The sequence below is a fragment of the Haliotis rufescens genome, unplaced genomic scaffold, assembly GCF_023055435.1.
Source record: "Haliotis rufescens isolate VD_foot unplaced genomic scaffold, xgHalRufe1.0.p SCAF_16, whole genome shotgun sequence".
Taxonomy (NCBI): Eukaryota; Metazoa; Mollusca; class Gastropoda; order Lepetellida; family Haliotidae; genus Haliotis; species Haliotis rufescens.
The window spans coordinates 797,289-820,610 of NW_025963846.1; the positions used below are offsets into that span (position 1 = coordinate 797,289).

General features: G+C 41.0%; 3 protein-coding genes across 6 annotated transcripts in view; 1 reads left to right on the plus strand and 2 right to left on the minus strand.

Annotated features, from left to right (window-relative positions):
* The window catches only part of LOC124146147 (histone deacetylase 11-like), a 28,720-nt gene extending 26,982 nt beyond the window's left edge, over positions 1-1,738 (minus strand). For all 3 annotated transcript variants that reach the window (XM_046516284.2, XM_046516283.2, XM_046516286.2), the window contains exon 1: positions 1,604-1,738. In XM_046516284.2, coding sequence (XP_046372240.2) covers positions 1,604-1,632 — 29 coding nt within the window. In that variant the 5' untranslated portion in view covers positions 1,633-1,738. The remainder of the gene's footprint in view (positions 1-1,603) is intronic.
* A 38-nt stretch (positions 1,739-1,776) lies between these two features.
* Positions 1,777-9,892, plus strand: LOC124146110 (protein lin-37 homolog). Its single transcript, XM_046516198.2, has 8 exons — positions 1,777-1,922; positions 2,937-3,006; positions 3,394-3,444; positions 3,939-4,039; positions 5,824-6,005; positions 6,732-6,857; positions 7,642-7,715; positions 9,633-9,892. The coding sequence occupies exons 1-8, from the start codon at positions 1,904-1,906 to the stop codon at positions 9,724-9,726; spliced, it is 717 nt and encodes a 238-aa protein (XP_046372154.1). The 5' UTR covers positions 1,777-1,903; the 3' UTR covers positions 9,727-9,892.
* Positions 9,893-14,085: 4,193 nt separating this feature from the next.
* The window catches only part of LOC124146148 (pre-rRNA-processing protein TSR1 homolog), a 31,626-nt gene continuing 22,389 nt past the window's right edge, over positions 14,086-23,322 (minus strand). The window contains exons 16-20 of one of the 2 annotated variants that reach the window (XM_046516287.2): positions 22,027-22,232; positions 19,198-19,300; positions 18,348-18,488; positions 17,283-17,357; positions 14,086-15,065 (exon numbers count right to left, since the gene is read on the minus strand). In XM_046516287.2, coding sequence (XP_046372243.2) covers positions 14,860-15,065; positions 17,283-17,357; positions 18,348-18,488; positions 19,198-19,300; positions 22,027-22,232 — 731 coding nt within the window. In that variant the 3' untranslated portion in view covers positions 14,086-14,859. Of the gene's footprint in view, positions 15,066-17,282; positions 17,358-18,347; positions 18,489-19,197; positions 19,301-22,026; positions 22,233-22,479; positions 22,743-23,322 lie in introns of those variants that run through there. The other variant, XM_048396769.1, reaches the window with a different exon arrangement.

The window sequence follows — 23,322 nt, forward strand, 5'->3', positions numbered from 1 at the left end:
CTCTAATGTTATTTCTTGCATTGAAACTTCTCTAATTAAATATGGATTGTACTTCAAAGATTGAATACAGTAGCCGGTGACTGGATTCATGAGTGAGGTAATGATTTGATCGATTTATCTGGACTCTCTGATGTCATATTGCAATGAATTGTAAACTAAATGTGCTGTAAGTGGTAAAGAAAACTCTGTGGTATTTTGTAGATATACACAGTGTTAAATGATAATTGTGTTCAAAGCCTATAGCAAATTGTAATGATACAAGAGAGTAGTGGTCGGTATGACAAAGGCTCAGTAATTTGAGTGTGGCACTGAAATTTATGAACCATTCAACGCCTTGAAATCCGGTGACGCTTCCAGATCTGGTAATGCAACATATGCTTGCCGTAAAAGGTGACTATGCTTGTCATAAGAGATGACTAATGGGATCAGGTGGTCAGGCTCGCTGACTTGGTTGATGCATGTCATCGATCCCAATTGCGTGGATCTATGCTCATGATATATAATCACTGGATTGTCTGGTCCAGACTTGATTATTTACAGACCGCCGTCATACATATGGAATATTGCTGAGTGCAGCGTTTAACAACAAAACAACCAACCAATGGTCATGTAACAACAGTATAGAAACTGGACATAATGGTTTCATTAAGCATGATTCAACTGACATCCAAGAGAAAACATAGGACAATTTTTCTGACGTGCATGACAACTAGGGCTGGGACGAGTCCAAATTTACTACCCGGGAACCCACCCCGTTATTACCCGACCCTACCTAGGTACCCGATATAGGTCTCAAGAGATAGGTACAAACTGTCCGATTGGGAAAAGTTTGCCCTCGCAAAATGTATGTAGCTACACGTATAAATCGATCTGGTCATGCATACACTGAAGTTTACTGCATGAAGTTTTATATTTCTTCAAACATATACAAGTCAGAAGGAATGGGTGCATCGTCAGAAAGAAATGGGAACATTAGTGACTTGTAGTGTAACCATAGAGTTTTAGATAATTTTTGTCATTAAACAATACATTATGTGACTAACCACAGGTCTGGGTAGTCTTGTGGGTACATGGGTCCTACTCAGTACCCACCTTACCCGAGTATACAATTTACCCGTCCCGGCCCTAATGACAACGGTGTGGAAAATAACATTTTGATGATCCTGACAGGGTTAAAAATGTCACTTTTGGGTCAAGCATAAATCACCACTTTTATGGGAACAGTTGTGTTCTTAAAACATACTACTTTCGGTTTCAGATAAATGTCTATAACATTTGGTATAAACGTTGCTCATGTAATCATACATTTCTTATCCCGATCGTCATATTCTTTCAGTGGAAATGATTTGATGATGATTGGAAGCACCTACATACGTAAATTATATAACATGACCATGACGCATGTAGGTTCACCGCGACAAAACATGGACCCACAGAAGGAGTTGACTCATTGACAGTGACACTGCCACTCCATCTGAAATGAACGTCATTACCAACCGTCTTGTGAATGTGAACTTAAAACGGAATATCCTCCAGACAACCTGTTAAATACCAAACGAAATATTCCCTTGTATTTTTCGAATATAAATACATAACATGTTACCTGTCTGTGGTATCTTTTGACACCTCCATGTTGTTCCATTAGAAGCAAATAGTGATCACTAAATGCATTAATATGGAAGAGTTCCGCGTTTTCATCCAATCATTATGTGTCTATCTAACGGGAACCTGTTCTGTTATTTAACCAATCAGAAACGTTGTTAACGTGCACGGCAATGTCAATGGCGGCTTTTGCAAAATAAGGCCCAGGTGGAGTCTTGTGTTAAATAAGACGACCGATCCTTTCGTGCGTAGAATTTGATAACCATAGCTGTCGTTGATATTTCAAGAAGAAATACAAGAGATGTCAAGAAACAAACATGGTATGTAACTATTTGGATGTAGTTATTCACTTTTCTGTAAGCCTAGAATGGTCTGAAATGGACGTAATGTCCTCTGAAATTAATATGATCCGGATGACGCTTGACTGTTGGGGACTGTTGCAGCATCGTCAAAATCCCCAGAGGTCTTGAAATTTGGGGCTATTTAGTCACATCTCTCAATGTGTGTAGATTGCAGTTTACAAGGCACACTCTAATTGCTTTACTGATATCCCTTGCGTCTACAATTTCAGCACTTGATTCCTCGATTCCCCCATTGGAACTATTACTGTTTTATTCAAGGATGCAGTTTTTGCAGATTTCTTTTCTAACCTTACTGTTGGTTATATTTTGCGGGTTCAATATCAGTTAAGTGCAAACACAGCACAAACTATAATTGCTCCACCTTTTAATTTGTCCCCTTCAATATGTTCAAGCATGTATTTTCTTTGATGTACAATAGATCTACATATTTATAGCCATGTAGATATAATATCTTCAACAGGTTGTATTTTCTTCATCGTCAAAGACATTTTCAAATTGACTGTACCATCATGTCCATATTTTATAAAACATTTATTTGAAGTATTCTGACATCAATATCTGGAACGGAAACCTGCCTTTGTGCGACAGAAACAAACTCTTCAAAATCTCTCTTCAGGACATCGACACTATTTATGAGCAGCAAATGGTTAATAATGCAAATAAAATATCAAGCGATATCTCACATGTTTTACAATTGGAGTCTCAACTTCTTCCTTCTGGCCACCGACTATGATTGCCGATTTTGAGAATAAACAGGGCCCGGAATTCATTCATACTTGCTAGTATCAGGTTTTATGATAAGTTTAGTGATAAATAGTTGTTGAGCTCTTATTTACTGGTGCCACATTTAATGTTCATTACGTTAACATTCTTACTCTTTATCATGTTGATAAATGTTTTGTAGATTATCATGATTTATGAGTCTCAATTATTCTCAAGGAAAACTTTTTGTAATGTGTTCATCTTTTATAGCTGAGGTGGCATCCTTTAGATCCAAACTTGGAGCGACCCTGCAATATCTGGTTGACAAAAAGGATGAGAGGTAACATTGACAAATCAATTTCATTTAATTTCACTGTTAAATTTTACCTGGATATATGTGCTCAGTTACAATTTTTATATCTCACTTGCTTGATAACGGTGTTAGAATCTACACTGAAATGTTGCTGTTTGTAATAAAGATGTTTATTACCCCTGCTATGTCATTTTCAGATGGTTTTAAACTGTTTGATTCTTATGTTGTCTCTACTCATGGCACAGAGTCTAACAGTTCAATTCTAATCATAAATGTTTAGTTTTATGTAGCACTATAAGCATGTACCAGTGCATGGAATTGGCACATTAGAAATGTACATTTATGATCTATTATAAAGTTCTTATCGAAGATTCCACCAGGACATTGTCTTGAACTGGTTGTGTGTACTTTCAGCCCTTTGAGCGAAGGAGAAGGGTCAAGCAATCAGCCTGAGGTTCTGGTCCGGTATGTAAATAAGGGTAACTGTGCTAACTTAGGAAAGATTTTTATGTTTAATTTACTATCAATATCACGATTAAGAACCACTTGGATACCAACACTAACAGCCCTGTGAAGATCTGGGTTTGAATAGGTCTTCAGCATCCCATGCTTGCCGTAAAAGACGACTATGCTTGTCGTATGAGGCGACTAACGGGATCAAGTCAGGCTCACTGACTTGGTTGATGCATGTCATCGTATCCCAATTGCTTTGATTGATGCTAATGATGTTGATCACTGGATTGTTTGGTCCAGACTCGATTATTTACAGACTGGAATATTGCGGAGTGCCGTGTTAAACAACAAACAAACAAACAAATCAACACTAACACCTGAACTAGGCTGACATAGGACAGTATCACAGGATATTGGTGCAATTGTCTTTACTTGTGAAACTTAAATCTTACACGTGATGAAAATAGAGTGAATATTTAAGTTGTGTGTTTCGTCCCTTTGTTCAGCCCAGCCTCTCCAGTTGGATCCCCAAGGAAGCTTGGGGCTCGGGCACGGAAGAGAAAGAGGAAGGATGATGAAGACGGAGGGGATGGGGATCCATCACATCGTAAGTTATGCTAGATGATCACTGGTGATGTTCCCTATTCAGACTAAAAGGTTAGAGACTGTTGTACTGGGTCAGATGGCATTTGGCAGGAGGTGTTTAAGATGCTGACCGTACTGTCAGTTAGGGCTGGTACATCTTCCCGAGGCAATGGCGTTAACTGACTATAAAAGTCCTGTTTCAACCCTTGCCGAACTAGGCAGGGATTCCGGAGCTACACTTTGGCTGGACTAATGAAATAGTCCAATCGAAATCGCGTAACAAACGAACTAGACATCCGGTTCGTAAACAACATGGATTTCAACAAGCAGATTTTGATCGACTGCAGGATTTGCAAAGCATGGGTACCGTCAACTGGGTGTCGACAGATATTTTGCAAATCTTTTCATATTTTCAATCAATGTGCTCAAGCGATTTGATGCACTTCACAGGGTAAGACCCATTTTTTTACAATATAGATCTTGATTATCGATCAAATCGTTTTAACTGGCTGCCACCATTTTGTCACTCAATTTTTGTGAAGCAAATGCAAGTGATGTGAGTGATGGAATCTTATTAGTCATTAGAAGGACATAGAAGGGACACAACTCGTAATAGCCACTGTAGGCGCTACGACCGAGCCCAGAAATTCCAGCCTAGTTCGGCAAGGGTGGAAACTGGACTTTTATAGTCAGTTAACTCCCTTGCCTCGGGAAGATGGGACTGGGATGATATGCAAAGTCTTGATACAATATGTATCATGATACAGAAAGAGGGAAATATTTTCGGTCCAGCGTCTTTATTTCATATCAATCCATCAAAATATGATATGATAGTTGTATTAAAACTTGATATACCATGATGCATCAGTGAATTGCCCTTCCCTTAATATCAACTCCTGATATCCTACGATTTCAGACTCAACCAAATAACTAAGGGTGAAATGAAAAACACTGATGCACTTGGATACCTTTGGTATGATATGCGATACAAACAGACCTGTATCACGATACAAAGTATATTTATAAATTTCTTAAAGAAAGAATAACCCCAACTATGTAGTGATAAATGTCAGCTTGAAAGTCTGACCACAGTCAAATCAGCAGTTTGGGTAAATTTTGTTACTTTTGTGATGGAATCAGAAGAGTTAACAAGGAAAAGACATTTTGTTCACTCTTCTGAGATACACAAGTATTTCAGTTCATGGCCTTTATGTTGTATTGATGGAATATTTCAGAATTTGTATTTTTTTGAAAATGGAAATAAAAGCGAAACTGAGGCGGACTTTGTGATGATACGGCAGTGTCTGAGAACCAAGAATATTTTTTTAAAGCCTTTTTGTGATGGAATCAGAAGAGTTAACAAGGAAGAGACATTTTGTTCACTCTTCTGAAATACACAAGTATTTCAGTTCATGGACTTTATACAAAGGGAAGTGGTAAAGGTCGGGCTGGAAATATAAATGAAATGACGAACAGTGTTATCCGTACCTCAACAGAGAAAACAGGCATAGAGTTTGTGTACAACAAATTTGAAAATAAAAACAATTTGAGATTGTAAAAATTCCTTTACATCTGGGACCTGTTCCACAAAGTGATGTCAGCACTACGACTATCATAAGCCTATGTTCAAGTATGAGAGTTAGCGTATTAAGATAGTCGTAGTGCTAAGATCTCTTTGTGGAACGGGGCCCTAGATGAATATCTGTCTAGGCTCACTGTGGTATTATGTAGATTATGTGAGTCAGTTATCAGGTCCGAGGTGTCACTGTCTCCACATTCAAGAATGACAATACCTCTGTATTTCAGAGAGCTTCATCATGAAGCTGTTTGACCGGAGTGTGGACCTGGCCCAGTTTGAGGAGGCAACACCGCTGTATCCTGTGTGTCGAGCCTGGATGAAGAACCAGCCGAACAATCGGAACCTAGGTCCTCGACCGCGGACACCCACCCCAGAACCAGATGCAGACCAGCAGTCCCAGGACGATGATGTGAGCATTCCTTCTTATGAACTGAATGAACTCTGTAGGGTCACAATACATTGATTATACTACTCAAAAGAAGTTTAGAACCACCTGATTCTTTCATATTACTACAGTTAATGCCATGACAGATAAACTATAGTGATATGAAGGAAGCAGATGTTTTTTTTCCTCTTTTCAGTATGATAGTAGCTGTCTCATTTTTTCTTAAAAAAATATTGATTTTGTGATCAAGAACAGTTTTGAAAAGGTTGGTATATTTTGTAATTTATTAACTTATTCTGCCAAAGAATGGCTTGCTGGAATGGATGGCGGTTGCTTTAAGACTAAAAGACTGAGAATAAAATTGCTGATATGTTATGTTTGAAATTTAGTCAGATTAAACAGATTTTGATGTCTGCCGAAAGAAAATATGTAAATCCATGGATGTTGTAAAATAAAAACATTCTTCTCCATAACCCCACTCTGGCAAGATTTTTTTAGATCACTGTTGTTTAAAGTGAATATCAGTGGTAAAAACATATTAAAAGTGTTGAAACATATGGTGAAGCCAAGTTTTCATTTTCAATTTTTTACAATCTGAAAAAGCAGATATGAAAACGTTTGTCATGAATGTAAATCAAGAAAACCTATGAGGCATATATTGTCTGTCATGTACCTTGATATATGCTCTGATTCATGTGTGAATGGTGTTTAGTCATGAATACTATCAGGACATTGATGTATATTTTCCAGCCCGACAGATTCCCGGACATCTTCTTACTACCTGTTCCAGTTAAACAGGAAATCACTGATGAATTTAAAGATCCTAGAATTCCCCTTCAACTGATGGTGGAGGAAGCTCCACTGGACATACACGCAGTAAGTGTAGCAGACGGTTCAAACATCACACCCCTGGTCATTGAAACCTGAGGGGCCTGTCATCTAAGGCGGAGTGATTTGCTGTGCAGAGTTGCGTCCCATGGGCACGCCAGAAATCTCTGATTGTGGGTTTGAATCCCGGTATGCCCCAATTATGTTTCTAGTTTTGTCAGCACCACCTTGCTCATGGGTTTAACCAAAGTGGTAAATGTCTCAGACCTGCATCACTTCGGGATTTCCTCCCACATCAAGCTGACATGCCGAGATGTAACTGGAATACTGTTAAAAGCGGTGTTATTCTGAACGAACTCACTCATTGACTCCTGAAAACAGAAATTTCACTTTTCTGAGCAATAATAGTCCCTGCGTTATATTTCTAAAACCTGCCACATTATGTTCCCAGATTATATTCTCAGACTCAAGAGTTGTTAAAACATCATACCAGGGTGCCGTTGTACAAAACGATCTTAGCGCTAAGGTGATCGTAACTCCCATACCTTAACATGGACTTACGACAGTCGTAGCGCTAAGGTTGTTACAACGGCACCCAGACCAGAATGTAAAGAGGAATCATGTTATTGCTGTAAACAGTGCATTAAAGCAACAAACCTCACTGTCAAACTGTTCGCTCGTCACACTGAAGACCCGGGTTCGATCCCCAACATGGGTACAATGGGTGAAGCCCATTTTTGGTGTCCCCTGTCGTGATATTGCTGGAATATTGCTAAAAACGGAGTAGAAAACATACTCACTCCCTCACTCACTCACTGTCAAACTGTTTCAGGACCCTGACCAGGCTCCACCCCCTGAGCACTTGCTGCTGAATCACATGTCACGATGGAAGGGCATCAGGATGAGGTATGTTGGGGGATATTTTCCCAATAAGCATTATAAGCATTAGCATCCTTGTTGTTTGTTTGTTTGTTGTTTAATGCCGCACTCAGCAATATTCCAGCTATATGATGGCGGTCTGTAAATAATCGAGTCTGGACCAGACAATCCAGTGATTGACATCATGAGCATCAATCCATGCAATTGGGATCAATGACATGCATCAACCAAGTCAGCGAGCCTGACCACCCGATCCTGTTAGTCGCCTCTTACGACAAGCATTAAGCTGACAGGCCGAGATATAACTGGAATACTGTTAAAAGCGGCGTTAAACCCAACTCGCTCACTCTAACCATCAACCACTTATCTGGGCCTGATGGTGACTTCTATGACCTTATTTGTATCATGTAGTCAAAGGCAGTGCTGTGTAGCAATGTAGCTGTGCAGAGTTGCATCCCTTTGCCAGACCAGGATCTGCTGGTTGTAGGTTCAAACCCCATGATTATTATCCCCCGCCACTAAGTGGAAGGGGGATATAGGAATGGGTGCTGTCCGGCCGTCCATCACATTTCGTTTCCGGAGCAGATCTTGAAAACCGTACCATATTTCTTCACCAAACTCCGCACATAGATAGGTCTAGTTGTGAACTGGTGCCTTTTGATAGTTTGGGATTTTAAAAAAAAAAATGTTTTGAGTTTCCATGGCAACGACTTTGATTTAGACTGAAAGTGGCGGTAGTCCTCGTTTCCAGAGCAGATCTTGAAAACCGTATCATATTTCTTCACCATACTTGGCACATAGATAGGTCTAGTGGTGAACTGGTGCCTTTTGATAGTTTGGGATTTAAAAAAAATAATTTTTTCGAGTTTCAATGGCAACCAAACTTGGCACATAATGTCATCTCACAGTATTGAATACATTTCTTTTTCTTGTTGGTAAGTTCTGGATTGCTTGGGTGTATGTTCCTCCAAAAGTGTCATGGACACAGTTGTTGCATTCACTGACTAACTTCATGCAGAAACACAACTCATTACAAATACAACAGTGTAACTGATCTTAAACCTACTCAACTGTATAAACACTATATATTCTTGTCAACCCTACTCTGTACTTCACTTGCTTGATTACGGTGTTAGAACCTACACCGAAACCATCGCTCCTAATTGTAATAAAGAAGTTGTTCGTCCATATGTCTCATCCTTACTCAATACAAATACAGTTACATATTCTATCATAAACTGCAGATGGCAAAACAATACCAGTAATAACTTTTTTAGTGCTGCAATTAGGCCATTTACAAAAAGGTCCAGTGAACATAGTTCACAGGAGCTAATGCATTGCACACAACCGGACATATCATATTGGCGGGGGATGTGAGTATTTCATGCTTGTTTTGTCTTGGTCTATATTTTCCTTGGCACATACCCGTGTACGTCGTCAAATGTTTTTGACCTGGTCTTTCCCTCTACATTAAGTGAGTGAGTGAGTGAGTTGTGTTTAGCGCCACTTTTTAACAGTATTACAGTTATATCACGGCGTGTCAGCTTGATGTGGGAGGAAAGCCTGAAGTGATGCAGGTCTTTGACGTTTACCACTTCGGTGAAACCCATGAGCACGGGTATGGTGCTGACAAACCTAGAAACATAATCGGGGTGAACCTGGATTCAAACCCACAATCATAGGTTTCTGGCGTGCCCAAGGAACGCAACTCTGCACAGCAAATCGCTACGCCTTAGACAACTGGGCCACCCGTGCCCGCTGCCCCCCCCCCCCCCCCTACATGAAGCTGACTCTGTGATATAACCAGAATGATGTTTACGGGTTTGCCCAACTCTGTTATATTTCATCATATCAAATACTCCCAGTTGCTGATGATATTCATGTTAAGTATTTTTGATAATACATGTAATATTAATTATAATGATCATGAAATTGTTTTTTCAGGTGGAAGGAACAAGCATTCAAGAATGAATTGCGCTTCAACGACAGTCTGACAATTCTTAAGGAGATGTTTGAAAGACAGTGCAAAGAAGGATGAAATCGATATATGAAATTGCGATTAGTACATTAAGTTTTCACAATCTCATTAGAATCAGACCTCAGTTCTCGCTACCGCTAAACAAAGATCTGAGGACATCCCATTACGGGTCACGTCAGAACGACCTTTCATCCGACCAATCAGAGCATCGCTTACCAGATTATGAAAGTGACAGTCGGAATGTAATTTCTGATCATGCAGCCTCGAAAACTTTAACTCCGAACGATAGTTACGGGTTTAACGACTGTATCCATACAATCTAGACCATCTATTAGCCATTCCAGAATGTTCTTTTTGTTCAGGTTTCAAATTTGTAGTCGAGAATTTGTCGAAATACGTTTCGAAGCATAGTCGCTAATTTGAAATTAGTGCCGTAAAGCACGAGAAAGCTGACTTCTGATTGGTCATTCCATTGGTCGGTCAAAGTTCGCACAAGGTTGGTCTGACGTGACCCGTAATGGGATGTCCTCAGATCGTTGTTTAGCGGTAGCGAGAACTAAGATCTGATTTTAATGAGATTGAAGTTTTCAAAACTCAGATGTCATACAACTTACTTTATTCTGTCTGAATTTTGTCAGATGTTTTTGTCATAGATATCACATACAATTTGTGGAGAGATCTGTCTGAAGATTTTAATGTTATTGTCAAATATTGTACATTTACTTTGAGTGTCGATTAACAAGATACATTATGATATTGCTGTACATTATCATGTTTATGTAACAACCCTGTTCAGAGAGATATCCTCTCAAAATATCAAGATGTTGGTTGCTTTCATTCAATATTCAGAACTTCCTGAGCAGGCCTGGCAGTGCTGAAATGTTATTTGTTTAAGAATGCTGTTTGTAAATATTGCTTCAGAAAAACACTTGTTTGTTTTCCTTCTTTATTTACTCTGCCCGAAAGACCTGAAGGGAATCGTCGTCACACGTTGTTTTGTCCGGCAACTGTGATGGCATACTCAGTTTCTTTTCAAGACCTGTTTGGTGAATTGAGCTGGTGTCAATGTTGCTGTATTGAGTGAGTGAGTGAGTGAGTGAGTATGGTTTAAGCAGCTTTCAGCAATATTCGAGAATATCACGGTGGGGGACACCAGAAATAGGCTTCACACATTGCACACATTGTGGGAATCGAACCTGGGTCTTCGGCATGACAAGCGAAAGCTTTAACCACTTGGCTACCCTACCGCCCCCCCCCCCGTATTGAGGGCAGTCTTTGACAACAACACCAAAGGTCAAGAATTGGATTTGGTTGTCGGCCCAACAATACACTTGAGCTTACCATCTTTTGAGTTTATCACACTGATGTTTAAGTCACAGTTATGCACGAGTGTCATGTTCATTTAAGAATTGACCTTCACTTTGTGTGAGTTCATTGGAGTATGAACCTTCATAGAGTGAGGGCCAAACTGTATGAACGTCGGAGCTAGCGACAATGTTTGGCCCTAATCTTTTTATCACAATTTCTTACTTCGTAGGCCAAGATCTAAACACAATTTTATTTAGTACATGTGACCTCATGTTTACACTGACAGCCATACAACAACCAGCTTTATCGCGGAGTAAAATAGTTCCTCAAAAAGATGAGCACATGTGTTCAAATCATATCCTCAATAGATGAGAAAGGTCTGTAAAGAACTACCTCAGTAAGTCGGTCACAATGAGAGCGCATCGTAATACATTTACATCAAGTACAAGACGTCAAGACGATAAACGTGACAGGAGAGATTTCCGAAGTTGTTAATGAACCTGTGGTGGTTACATGTGTCAGTCATCACTGATCAACTGGCCGATCATTGAAAGGTTAATAAAGATGCGCCAAACAGGCACTTAGGTAAATTCATAGATTGCTGGAGACGGTCAGTGTCAGCCTAGACACGAATCGAGTCGATACTACGACAGTTTATATGACATTGTGCATTTTCCTCGTTTGTTCTTTAGGATAGGCCGTAGCGAGGATATTCGTGAACAATCATGCAGTCAGGCTCTCTGACATTTCTCAATGTATACTGAAACGCTGAGATCAAGAATATAGGTTCTAAATGATGAGAAAGAACGCTTATGTATGTTTTTGTGCTAGGGAATTCCCAGGGGTTTCCTCAGGAATGTGGAAGTAGTCTCTCAGCGTCATTTCAAGAACACGGTCTCGTGAAAAACGTATGAACGTCAAATTGTGTTGTTAATACACTTATGAACGTCAATTTTGTGGTCATGTGACCAACCTCTCGTCCAATGGAAAAGCCGTATATCGTGTAAAATTCAAATTGAAAAATTATATACCATTGTAACTATTTCCCGCCCCACAGCAGGGTTTCAGATCGGTTTATTTTTTGGACATTGATTGTCATCCAAAAGATCTTTTCAAGCATGGTATTGATATGGAGGAATGTACTATCACAAGTTGCTAAAATCATGGAAATGTCCAAATGCCATTTGTCGCCAAAAAATCACATCGCAGGGGTCCCCTATACAATCTGATGGCAGTCTTCTTCACCAGTGTCTTGTGATTTAACTGCAGAAAATATCCCAAATTCACAAAGCTTCTTAGAAGTGGTAGCAGTTGGGATTTGGTAATCAAAATCAGCAACTTGTAAGTATGGTTTTAAGCCTCTTTTAGCAATATCACAGTGGGGCACACCTGACATTGGGGGCACAGGTGGCCCAGTCATCTGAGGCGCCGCGATTCGCTGTGCAGAGTTGCGTACCTATGATTATGGGTTCGAATCCCGGTTCGTCTTGATTATGTTTCTAGGTTTGTCAGCAACATACCTGTGCTCGTGGGTACCACCGAAGTGGTAAACGTCCAAAACTTGCATCACTTCAGGCTTTCCTCCCACATCAAGCTGACACGCCGTGATATAATGTCAATACTGTTAAAAGCGGGGTTAAACAACACATTCACTCACTCACCCCTGAAATGGAGCAACTTGTGTTGTTTTACTGAGTGAATGTTGTTTCATTATTCCAACGTCAGGGGGAAGCGGTTTCACTGAAACATTTAACGCAACAATCCCAAGAATCGGGTACTAGGACACACAGCCAAGGTTTGCTATTGCCTGTTGGTAGACCACCATTCATACTCAGAAGCCATTTTGACCATCTTATCTCCATTCCTCACGTTTACACTTCTTTCGGTTACATTTCTGTGGGTCATCTGTAGTAAGAAAGTCCAAAGTGACACAGATCGAATACATTTACCATGGTGAAACCCACAAGCACGGTTCTGCTGGACTGAGGATCATAGCTTGTATCTAGGATTTGAACCCATGACCATCTGATCCTGATGAGCTGCAGACCACTGTGTCTGATAATGATGGGTGTCCCACAAGGTGAGGTGAGGTGAAATGGGGTTTAACATAGCATCCAAGATTATTGCACTTATATAGCGACGTGCATGTACGTGTGTGTGTTTGTGTGGCTGCTTTGACTAGTCAGGACTGGTGCCGATTTATAGTGCTAGCTCACTGAGATACCATGCTGCAGTTTAACATGAATACCCCACTCAGACGCAGTATACTGTCTCCGAGCCGACCAGCCCTTGTTTTAGCCCCTTAATGCCGAGCGCCAGACAGGGTAACAACAAGTACCATATTTTAACGTCTTTTGGTATGGCGCAGCTGGGGATCGAATCCCGGACCTTCCCCTCTCCGGGCGGACGTTCTACCACTAGACCATGGAGGCGGTCTTGTCCCCCAAGGAGTGCCAGTTGTTGGGTAATGACAGTCTGTGGCAAGAACCCATTCAAAACACTCACCCTGAATAGGAGACACTGAACAACATACAAAATAAGAAAGTTTTATTTAGTATTCACATTCTGTACAATTTCAGTTATGTACACAACAAATACTTATAAATAACCATGATACATCCCACATCACTGACGCAAACGTTTCACGCCAGCTGAAGAAAACGGGTTCCTGTCTGTTGTAATTGTTGACATAATTACACTTGTTTCCTAAGTGATAGGATGAAAACTAGTTATTTCCTACTGTAACACAGAAGTGTACAAATGTAAGCCAATACTAATGCAGTTTATGATGCATTAAACACTGAAATAATCTGTTGGCAGGTAAGATCTTAGATGGACATTCTCTGCACTTCTGTTATTATCCTTTGACGGGTACATCAATTATGGAGGCCTCATAAATTAAAGAGGCTGTCATTTTTCCCTGCCTTGACTTAAACATTGTTAAAGTGAATGAGTGAGTGAGTTGGGTTTAACGCCGCTTTTAACAGTATTCCAGTTATAAGCGGGGTGTCAACTTAATGTGGGAGGAAAGCCCGAAGTGATGCAGGTCTCAGACGTTAACCACTTCGGTGAAACCAAAGAGCACGAGTATGGTGCTGACAAACCTAGAAACATAATTGGGGCGAACCGGGATTCGAACCCACAATCATAGGTTTCTGGCGTGCCCAAGGGACGCAACTCTAAACAGCGAATCGTGGCGCCTAAGACGACTGGGCCACCCGTTCACCCACATTGTTATAGAGTGTTTGTGGGAAGTATTTTAGATACAATGTCTTTAATTAATAGACAGTTTGTGGTTCAGAAAACAAAAACAGCATCAAATTCAGAATATTTCAAAATGACACCCAATGACCATACCAGGGGTCCGGAAACGGTCATATGCGCCGGACATGTCCTAATGGGAATCTCAAATGTCCGGTTCATCATATTATGTATATGTAACAACTTGTAATGTGTGTGAAAAGTCGTTCTAAAATACGCTATTTGAAAGGGGCGTGGCCTAAATGCAAATGTCCGATTGGGATTTTAAATTTTCCAGACCCCTGGACCATACCTCATCTTTTTTTCTGAAATCTACAAGATGGCTTGTCCAAATATAACAAAATAAAATTCCCGGTCCTGCTGGAAAATGTAACAAGAACTCCATAGTGATTTTCTAGTCCGTGATTCACAAAGTCGTGTGAAAACAAAGATTGTCATATGTCTACCCCGGTAGTTTCGATCGTCTTCACAGAAGGATTGGTTTGTGATACAGGGCCCTGAATAATGGTCACGAAGCAATGGTCACGAAGCAATGGTCACGGAGCAATGGTCACGGAGCAATGGTCACGCAGCAATGGTCACGCAGCAATGGTCAGGGAGGACAATAGTGAGAGGAGAGCCACATCACTCAAACATCTGGTAAGCTGCTCCTTCCCCCGCCTTGTCATCACTCTCCATGTCACCAGCGCCATATTCCTTCACCACCACGGGCATCGTCACGTGGGGGTTGTACGTCCACTTTGGGTACATGCGCTTGTACAAGTTCATGAGAATTGTGTCCTGAGACTTCATCTTGCCATCAAACACACACTTCATATGACCATGGGTGCCTGCAAGTATAGTATGGTAAAGTATATTACAGTACAGTACAGTACAGTATAAGATAGTACAGTATAAGATAGTACAGTACAGTATAAGATAGTATAGTAGAAGATAGTAGAAGAAGAAGAAGTCTTTATTTGTACTAAGGCCACTGGCCCATATACAATACATACATTTGAAATAGTGTGGTACATGAAAAAAAGGTAATGTCAGGTACAAATTTACATATTCACAGGCTTTTCATAATTACGTCTTCTTTCATAGCTGTAATACAGGTATTTACATTGTTTTCCATGTAATTGTTTACATGAAGATGACAGCAGCGTTTTAAATTTATGCATATTTGGATTATGGCAAAAAGTTGTTGGTAAATACAGTTGTCTAATATTGTTGTAATATTCACATTCTAAAGTAAAATGATATTTGTTCTCTATACTTGTTTCACATACGGGGCAGAGCTGTAAACGTAAATCAATATCAGCCCATCTACCTTTGTTTACCTTAAGTCTTAGTAGCCCGGCTCTAAGCCTTATCATAACATTTCGATAGTACAGTACAGTATAAGATAGTACAGTACAGTTTAAAGATAGTATAGTACAGTATAAGATAGTACAGTACAGTATAAGATATTACAGTACAGTATAAGATAGTACAGTACAGTATAAGATATTACAGTACAGTATAAGATAGTACAGTACAGAATAAGATATTACAGTACAGTATAAGATAGTACAGTACAGTATAAGATATTACAGTACAGTATAAGATATTACAGTACAGTATAAGATAGTACAGTACAGTATAAGATATTACATTACAGTATAAGATAGTACAGTACAGAATAAGATAGTATAGTACAGTACAGTATAGGATAGTATAGTATAAGATAGTACAGTACAGAATAAGATAGTACAGTACAGTATAAGATAGTATAGTATAAGATAGTACAGTACAGTATAAGATAGTATAGTATAAGATAGTAGAGTACAGTATAAGATAGTACAGTACAGAATAAGATAGTATAGTACAGTACAGTATAGGATAGTATAGTATAAGATAGTACAGTACAGAATAAGATAGTACAGTACAGTATAAGATAGTATAGTATAAGATAGTACAGTACAGTATAAGATAGTATAGTATAAGATAGTACAGTACAGTATAAGATAGTACAGTACAGTATAATATAGTATAGTACAGTATAAGATAAGATAGTACAGTACAGTATAAGATAGTACAGTACAGTATAAGATAGTACAGTACAGTATAATATAGTATAGTACAGTACAGTATAAGATACAGCATACGATAGAGGAGTATTGCATTGCATAAGATAGCTACGTGATAAATCGCAAAGAACAATGAACGAAGCGTGGTTTATTTCACGATAAAACATTGTTCTATCATGACATCATTTTTGGAGATTCGGATATGCACTCGCAAATTGATGACGTCATATTCGTTATTTTTGAGCGGGAAGTGTCTAGTAAGTTGGTGCCCATGGATGTAGCTGGGCTACGCAGATAACACCATGGCCGAACGATCACACCCAAAAGTGGGTGAGAGATGACATTCTGTACTAGGGGGAACCGTACAGATCACTGATGTGAGGATTGTAAGAATATGCAGGAAATACCAAACTTAACCCACCTGTTCGTAAAATGGACTTGTCTGACATTTCCAAGGTTGTATTCTATTCAGGGAGTCATTGTTCTTTAAATTTGGGTAAATATTGTTAAAGCTTGCACATTTTATCAACATCCTGTACATGACATTGATATCCCATATAAGAAATACACGATGAGTGGGAGTTGTTTATCATACAATAAAACACAGCAGGGAGAATAAACCATGGCATGGTAGCAGACAAGAGAGGACAGTTGAGTCGAAAGCTTGGCGAAAGAGAATGGTCTTAATTGATGTTCTAAAAACAGTGTAGGTAAGACATTCATGGCGATCAGGGGGTAGTTTGTTCAATTCAATAGCAACAGCAAAGGAGAAAGTTCTGTCCATAACTGGAGAGTTTTACTCTAGGCACGTAGAACAGATGATATAGGGATCCTGTAAGTATTCTCCTTATTAAGTGAATGAGTTGGGACTTTATTGAACTTTGAACCGTATTCCAGTCACATCAAATGATCGGATACCTTTCACCTTTAAATCACCATCAGACAAGCCAACACCATCTGAACATCTGTTCAGCAATGAAGTGAACGACGACTCACCCAATGGCTCCTTTATGTGGCCCCTCCGTCCCCACTTGGTTCTCAGCTCTACGGGTTTAAACCACATAATGTCCTCTAAAATAGAAACCACAGTTTTATGTGAGTTAAAATGTAACAATATATCAGCCATATGGCAATTAATTTTGTTATATGTTCCGTTATTCAAGTATTAGCATTTCACTGACTGCCTATGTTCTCTCCTCTTACTTAAACTCTCCCCTAATTAAATACGGCTTAACCTTCTAATTAAAGTGAAGTGACAGAAATCTTAATCACATAACAATGTTGGACAAACCCCAAACAGGAAAACAATATTTTAAAGTAGGAACAATGGTCCAAGCTATCTGGGTAGAAATGCTGTGAAGATCCAGGGTAGAATAGGTCTTCAGCAAACCATGCTTGACATAGTTGGCAACTATGCTTGTAAGGGGCGACTAACAAAATCGATTGATCAGACTCGCTGACTTGATGCATGTCATCGTATCCCAATTGTGTGGATCGATGCTCATGATGTCAATCACTGGATTATTTACAGACCACCATAAAATGGCTGGAATATTGATGAGTGCAGCGTTAAACAACAAACAAAGAAATGCGCACCAGTGCAGACAGCCCATGCAAGTGCAATCAAGATATCAAGGTTTAACCATGAGGAAGTGAAATTTTCTTTAGCACTGCTCTCAACAGTAATCACGCTATATCGCGGTACGGTGCTGACAGACGTAGAACCATAATCGGGCCGAACTGGGATTGGAACCCAAAATCTTAAGTGCCCCTGGGATGCAACTCTGTACAGCAATTTGTGGTGCCTTGGACGACTGGGCCACCCATGCCCCCTGAATAAGATGACTTGAAAGAAGCAACAAGTCTATTATGTGCAAAAGCTTCTACTCTCTTCACAAAAGATTTCAGCAAACAGCGATAAACAGAGTCCCAAGACCAATCTTTCCATAATAAATGACCAGTCCCTAGCATAACAAGCTGTACCCTATTTTGAAAATTCAAAATCAATTCACGCTTTTACACCCCTAATGAAAACCAAGCAATGGTCCTGCATGGACTCACCTCTGTTGAAGAACATGTATCTGATGACCGCTGACCGCTTGTTGATCTTGAATGGGTAACCACTGAGTACGGCCCTCTTTGCTATGATCCGGTCGGGGTTGACGGACAGCAGGGTGCCTGTGGCCACGAGGCTCTGCTCTCCTGTAGGACATGGACGTATGCTATGTTAAACAGTGTGTGTACCCATTTCAATACATCATACAAGCTTTCACAAAAGCTTGGTTATATACTCAAAGAAAAAAGTAACTGATCATATAAATTTAAAAACTGAAAATCAATAGGAAGTATGATGATACAGACAAAACCAGTTGTCGGTCAGATCAGGGTAGCTTGATGCAGTTTATGTGTTTATTGCTGTGTAAAAAGAGAAGGTTACACCTCAAGTTAGCTTCTTTAAAACTATTGTACATGGGTAATGTTTGTTTGTTTGTTGTTTTGTGTCACACGCAGCAATATTCCAGCTATATGACGGTGGTCTGTAAATAATCGAGTCTGGACCAGACAATCCAGTGATGACATGCATCAACCAAGTAAGCAAGCCTGACCACCCGATCCCGTTAGTCGCCTTTTACGACAAGCATAGTCGCCTTTTACGTCAAGCATTGGTTGCTGAAGATCTATTCTACCCACTGTAAATGAGCTGTTTTTATATCACTTTACTTTACTTTACGGCACCCACTGCTTTTTCCTCTTTCTTTCACATTCAAATTTTTTAGAGTCACCGGTTTTGTAAACTTAGTTTAAAAAAGGCTGGCCAAACAGACTATCTTCTATGGCTGATTTCTATACCCAGCGTTGCTACCCAGTGACTCAGCCTGAACACCTTGACTACAGAGCACACTCAGCTTACCATAGGCCACTTCCTGAAACACCAGTACAGGAGACGGCGGGAACAGGATCGGGGCATACACTGTAGCCACCACTGCCGTGCCCGTCGGCATGAACCTCTCAAACTGAAACACAAACAACAACCAACCTTGGTTACTCCGGCTGTTCATCTCAACATTGAATACATGAGCTACCAAAAGCCCAGCACTGTCAGTACATCACAGGTAGGGAACATACCTGATCACTTTGAGGTATGGTAGCAATCTCATCGTTCGGAATACCCCATGATAAAGTTTTCGAGATTGCATGATTAGAAATCACATTCCGACAGTTACTTTCATAATCTGGTAAGCGTCGCACTGATTGGTCGGATGAAAGGTCATTCTGACGTGACCCCTAATGGGATGTCTTCAGATCTTTGTTTAGCAGTAGCGAAAACTAGGATCTGATTTTAATGAGATTGGGTATGGTAGCTATGTGTGGCTATTTCCATCTGAGAAATGAGGCTGTTTGTTACTAATGGTACCAATGTCCAATAAGCTGCTCCATGCATGAACAATGTTTAAACCCTACCATTGAGAGATACTGAAGCAATGTGTGGCACTGATGGCGGCAAGGTTATGACATACAGTGCACAAGAAATATTGGAGTATTTGTGATGTTTCGGTTTGGTTTGTTGTTTAACGCCGCACTCAGCAATATTCCAGCTATATGACTCTGGTCTGTAAATAATCGAGTCTGGACCAGACAATCCAGTGATTAATATCATGTGCATCAATCCACGCAATTGGGATCAATGACATGCATCAACCAAGTCAGCTAGCCTGGCCACCCGATCCCTTTAGTCACCTCTTACAACAAGCATAGTCACCTTTTACGGCAAGCATGGGTTGCTGAAGACCTATTCTACCCCGGATCTTTACGGGTCTATTTGTGATGTGATTTGAGTGTTCATTAGTGGTTTGGCTCTTGCGCCAGGCCCTGTCTGATTTGTAGGTTAAAAATAGCGACTACATAAAAAATCAGAATGTCTTCAAAGGTGTTTTATGAACCTAGTATACACAAAACCTGTGAAGTATTGATTTAGAATGTCCCATGAATGCCTCGGACCTGTGTCACTCTGGCTTTCTTCCCAGACTAAGCTGACATATTAATACAATTGTATATTGAAAAAGAATAGATTCCATCCCCCTCCAACAGTGGACTTTCATACATGTTCACAGTATTGTTTGTTTGTTGCTTAATGCCCCACTCAGCAATATTCCAGCTATGACGACGGCCAGGAAATAATTGCACCTAGACCAGTTAATCCAGAGACTGATATTGTGAGCTGTTGGGGTATGATCACCGAGCCTGATCACCATCCACTTGGTTGCCTCTTACAACCAGCATAGGTTGCTGGGGATCTATTCTAACCCGGAATCCCCACTACACAGGGTGGACCAGTATAGGTTGCTGGGGATCTATTCTAACCCGGAATCCCCAGAGGGTTGACCAGCACAGGTTGCTGGGGACCTATTCTAACCCGGAATCCCCACTACACAGGGTGGACCAGTATAGGTTGCTGGGGATCTATTCTAACCCGGAATCCCCAGAGGGTTGACCAGCACAGGTCGCTGGGGATCTATTCTAACCCGGAATCCCCACAGGGTGGACCAGCACTGGTCGCTGGGGACCTATTCTTACCCGGAATCCCCAGAGGGTGGACCAGCACTGGTTGCTGGGGATCTATTCTAACCCGGAATCCCCACAGGGTGGACCAGTATAGGTCGCTGGGGATCTATTCTAACCCGGAATCCCCACAGGGTGGACCAGCACAGGTTGCTGGGGACCTATTCTAACCCGGAATCCCCACAGGGTGGACCAGCACAGGTCGCTGGGGACCTATTCTAACCCGGAATCCCCACAGGGTGGACCAGTATAGGTCGCTGGGGATCTATTCTAACCCGGAATCCCCACAGGGTGGACCAGCACAGGTCGCTGGGGACCTATTCTAACCCGGAATCCCCACAGGGTGGACCAGCACAGGTCGCTGGGGACCTATTCTAACCCGGAATCCCCACAGGGTGGACCAGCACAGGTCGCTGGGGACCTATTCTAACCCAGAATCCCCACAGGGTGGACCAGCACAGGTCACTGGGGATCTATTCTAACCCGGAATCCCCACAGGGTGGACCAGCACAGGTCGCTGGGGATCTATTCTAACCCGGAATCCCCACAGGGTGGACCAGTATAGGTTGCTGGGGACCTATTCTTACCCGGAATCCCCACAGGGTGGACCAGTATAGGTTGCTGGGGATCTATTCTAACCCGGAATCCCCTCAGGATTACACATTAGACTAAATGCCTAACACTAGGACGTTCATGATCAGCAGTCATCTTTATGACAATCACCGGGTGACAGCTTCTGACGGACCCTAATCTCAGTGTTTATGCTTCTCCTGAATCTTATCTGACGGTCTTCACCATTTATCACTATTTTCCGTCTACCACTATCAGGATGCATTTTAATATCACTGATAAACCCTTTTTCTTTTTCAACATGTACAAGATAGAAGTCATGAAATTAAAAGTGAAAAAAGTTTGTTTAATATACCACTTTACATTGGATGGGAATGTACCGGGTATCCTGGTGGTAACCTGAATATGACTGATTTCTATGAGATTTGTCATACACATAGTAATTGTTATTTCGTGGAAGTGAGTTAGTTAAAATTTAACATCACATCAGCATTATTTCAGCAATATAGCGATCATGGAACAAGAAGTCTCCATAAGTTGTTGTCTCAGCTTTTAATGACAGTATGTCGCAGCTCTGTATCCCTAGAAAAGATTGAGTAGTATTTGTTACCTTGTGTTTTGAGCCAAGTGTGTGCTGAGAGAAGATGGGATTAGCTGAGAACCTTCGGTATCCCACGTGAAAGATGAGCCTGTCCTTCGACCTGATTGGCTGGTCCACTTCAGCACACTTCTTCACAACAAAATGGACGACAGATACTTTATGTTCATGTGGCAGCAGCCCAAACAGCACAACAGGCGACCCTGGCTGATACCCCTCTGAAACAACACAACCTTTGTTGATACCCTGCTGAAACAACACAACAGGCAACCCTGGCTCATACCCCTCTGAAACAACACAACCCTGGCTGATACCCCTCTGAAACAACACAACTCTGGTTGATACCCCTCTGAAACAACACAACCCTGGCTGATACCCCGCTGAAACAACACAACAGGCAACCCTGGCTCATACCCCTCTGAAACAACACAACCCTGGCTGATACCCCTCTGAAACAGCACAACTCTGGTTGATACCTCTCTAAAACAACACAACCCTGGTTGATACCCCTCTGAAACAACACAACCCTGGCTGATACCCCTCTGAAACAACACAACCCTGGCTGATACCCCTCTGAAACAACACAACCCTGGCTGATACCCCTCTGAAACAACACAACCCTGGCTGATACTCCTCTGAAACAACACAACCCTGGCTGATACCCCTCTGAAACAACACAACCCTGGTTGATACCCCTCTGAAACAACACAACCCTGGCTGATACCCCTCTGAAACAACACAACCCTGGTTGATACCCCTCTGAAACAACACAACCCTGGTTGATACCCCTCTGAAACATGGTTCACAGTGCTATAGGTGTAGAGTCAGGTAAGGTAAAACATAAGCATTTCTGATTTATAATGTCAATAACAACACGACAACATATAAAAGAACAACATTTATTAAATTTTTGGCATATGGGGATTCTCGGTATATACATATATACATGACACATAAACATAGTACATGGAAGACTAACTTCAGCCAAGTCTCTAATATCGGAGTAGCGCACTCCATACTGTTTGAGCGTACTGAGACTTGGCTGAGTATACGAACAATGGACGGTGAAGAAATATACCCGATCGGCGGGCTGTACCTCTGCCAAGTAATACAAGTAGGAGTCGCGCACCCCAAGACTTGCTCCCGAGCGCCAGGAGTACCTGGCAGAGTAGACGAATGATGAAAAAACAAAAAAGAGATGAATGTTAAATTACTTGCAGGGGGAATAGTATCCGCCTGAATTGCCCTCTGATAGAGCGGATAGGGTGGTGAGGGAGGTGGTGGGTTCAGTCAAGATCCGACCATTAG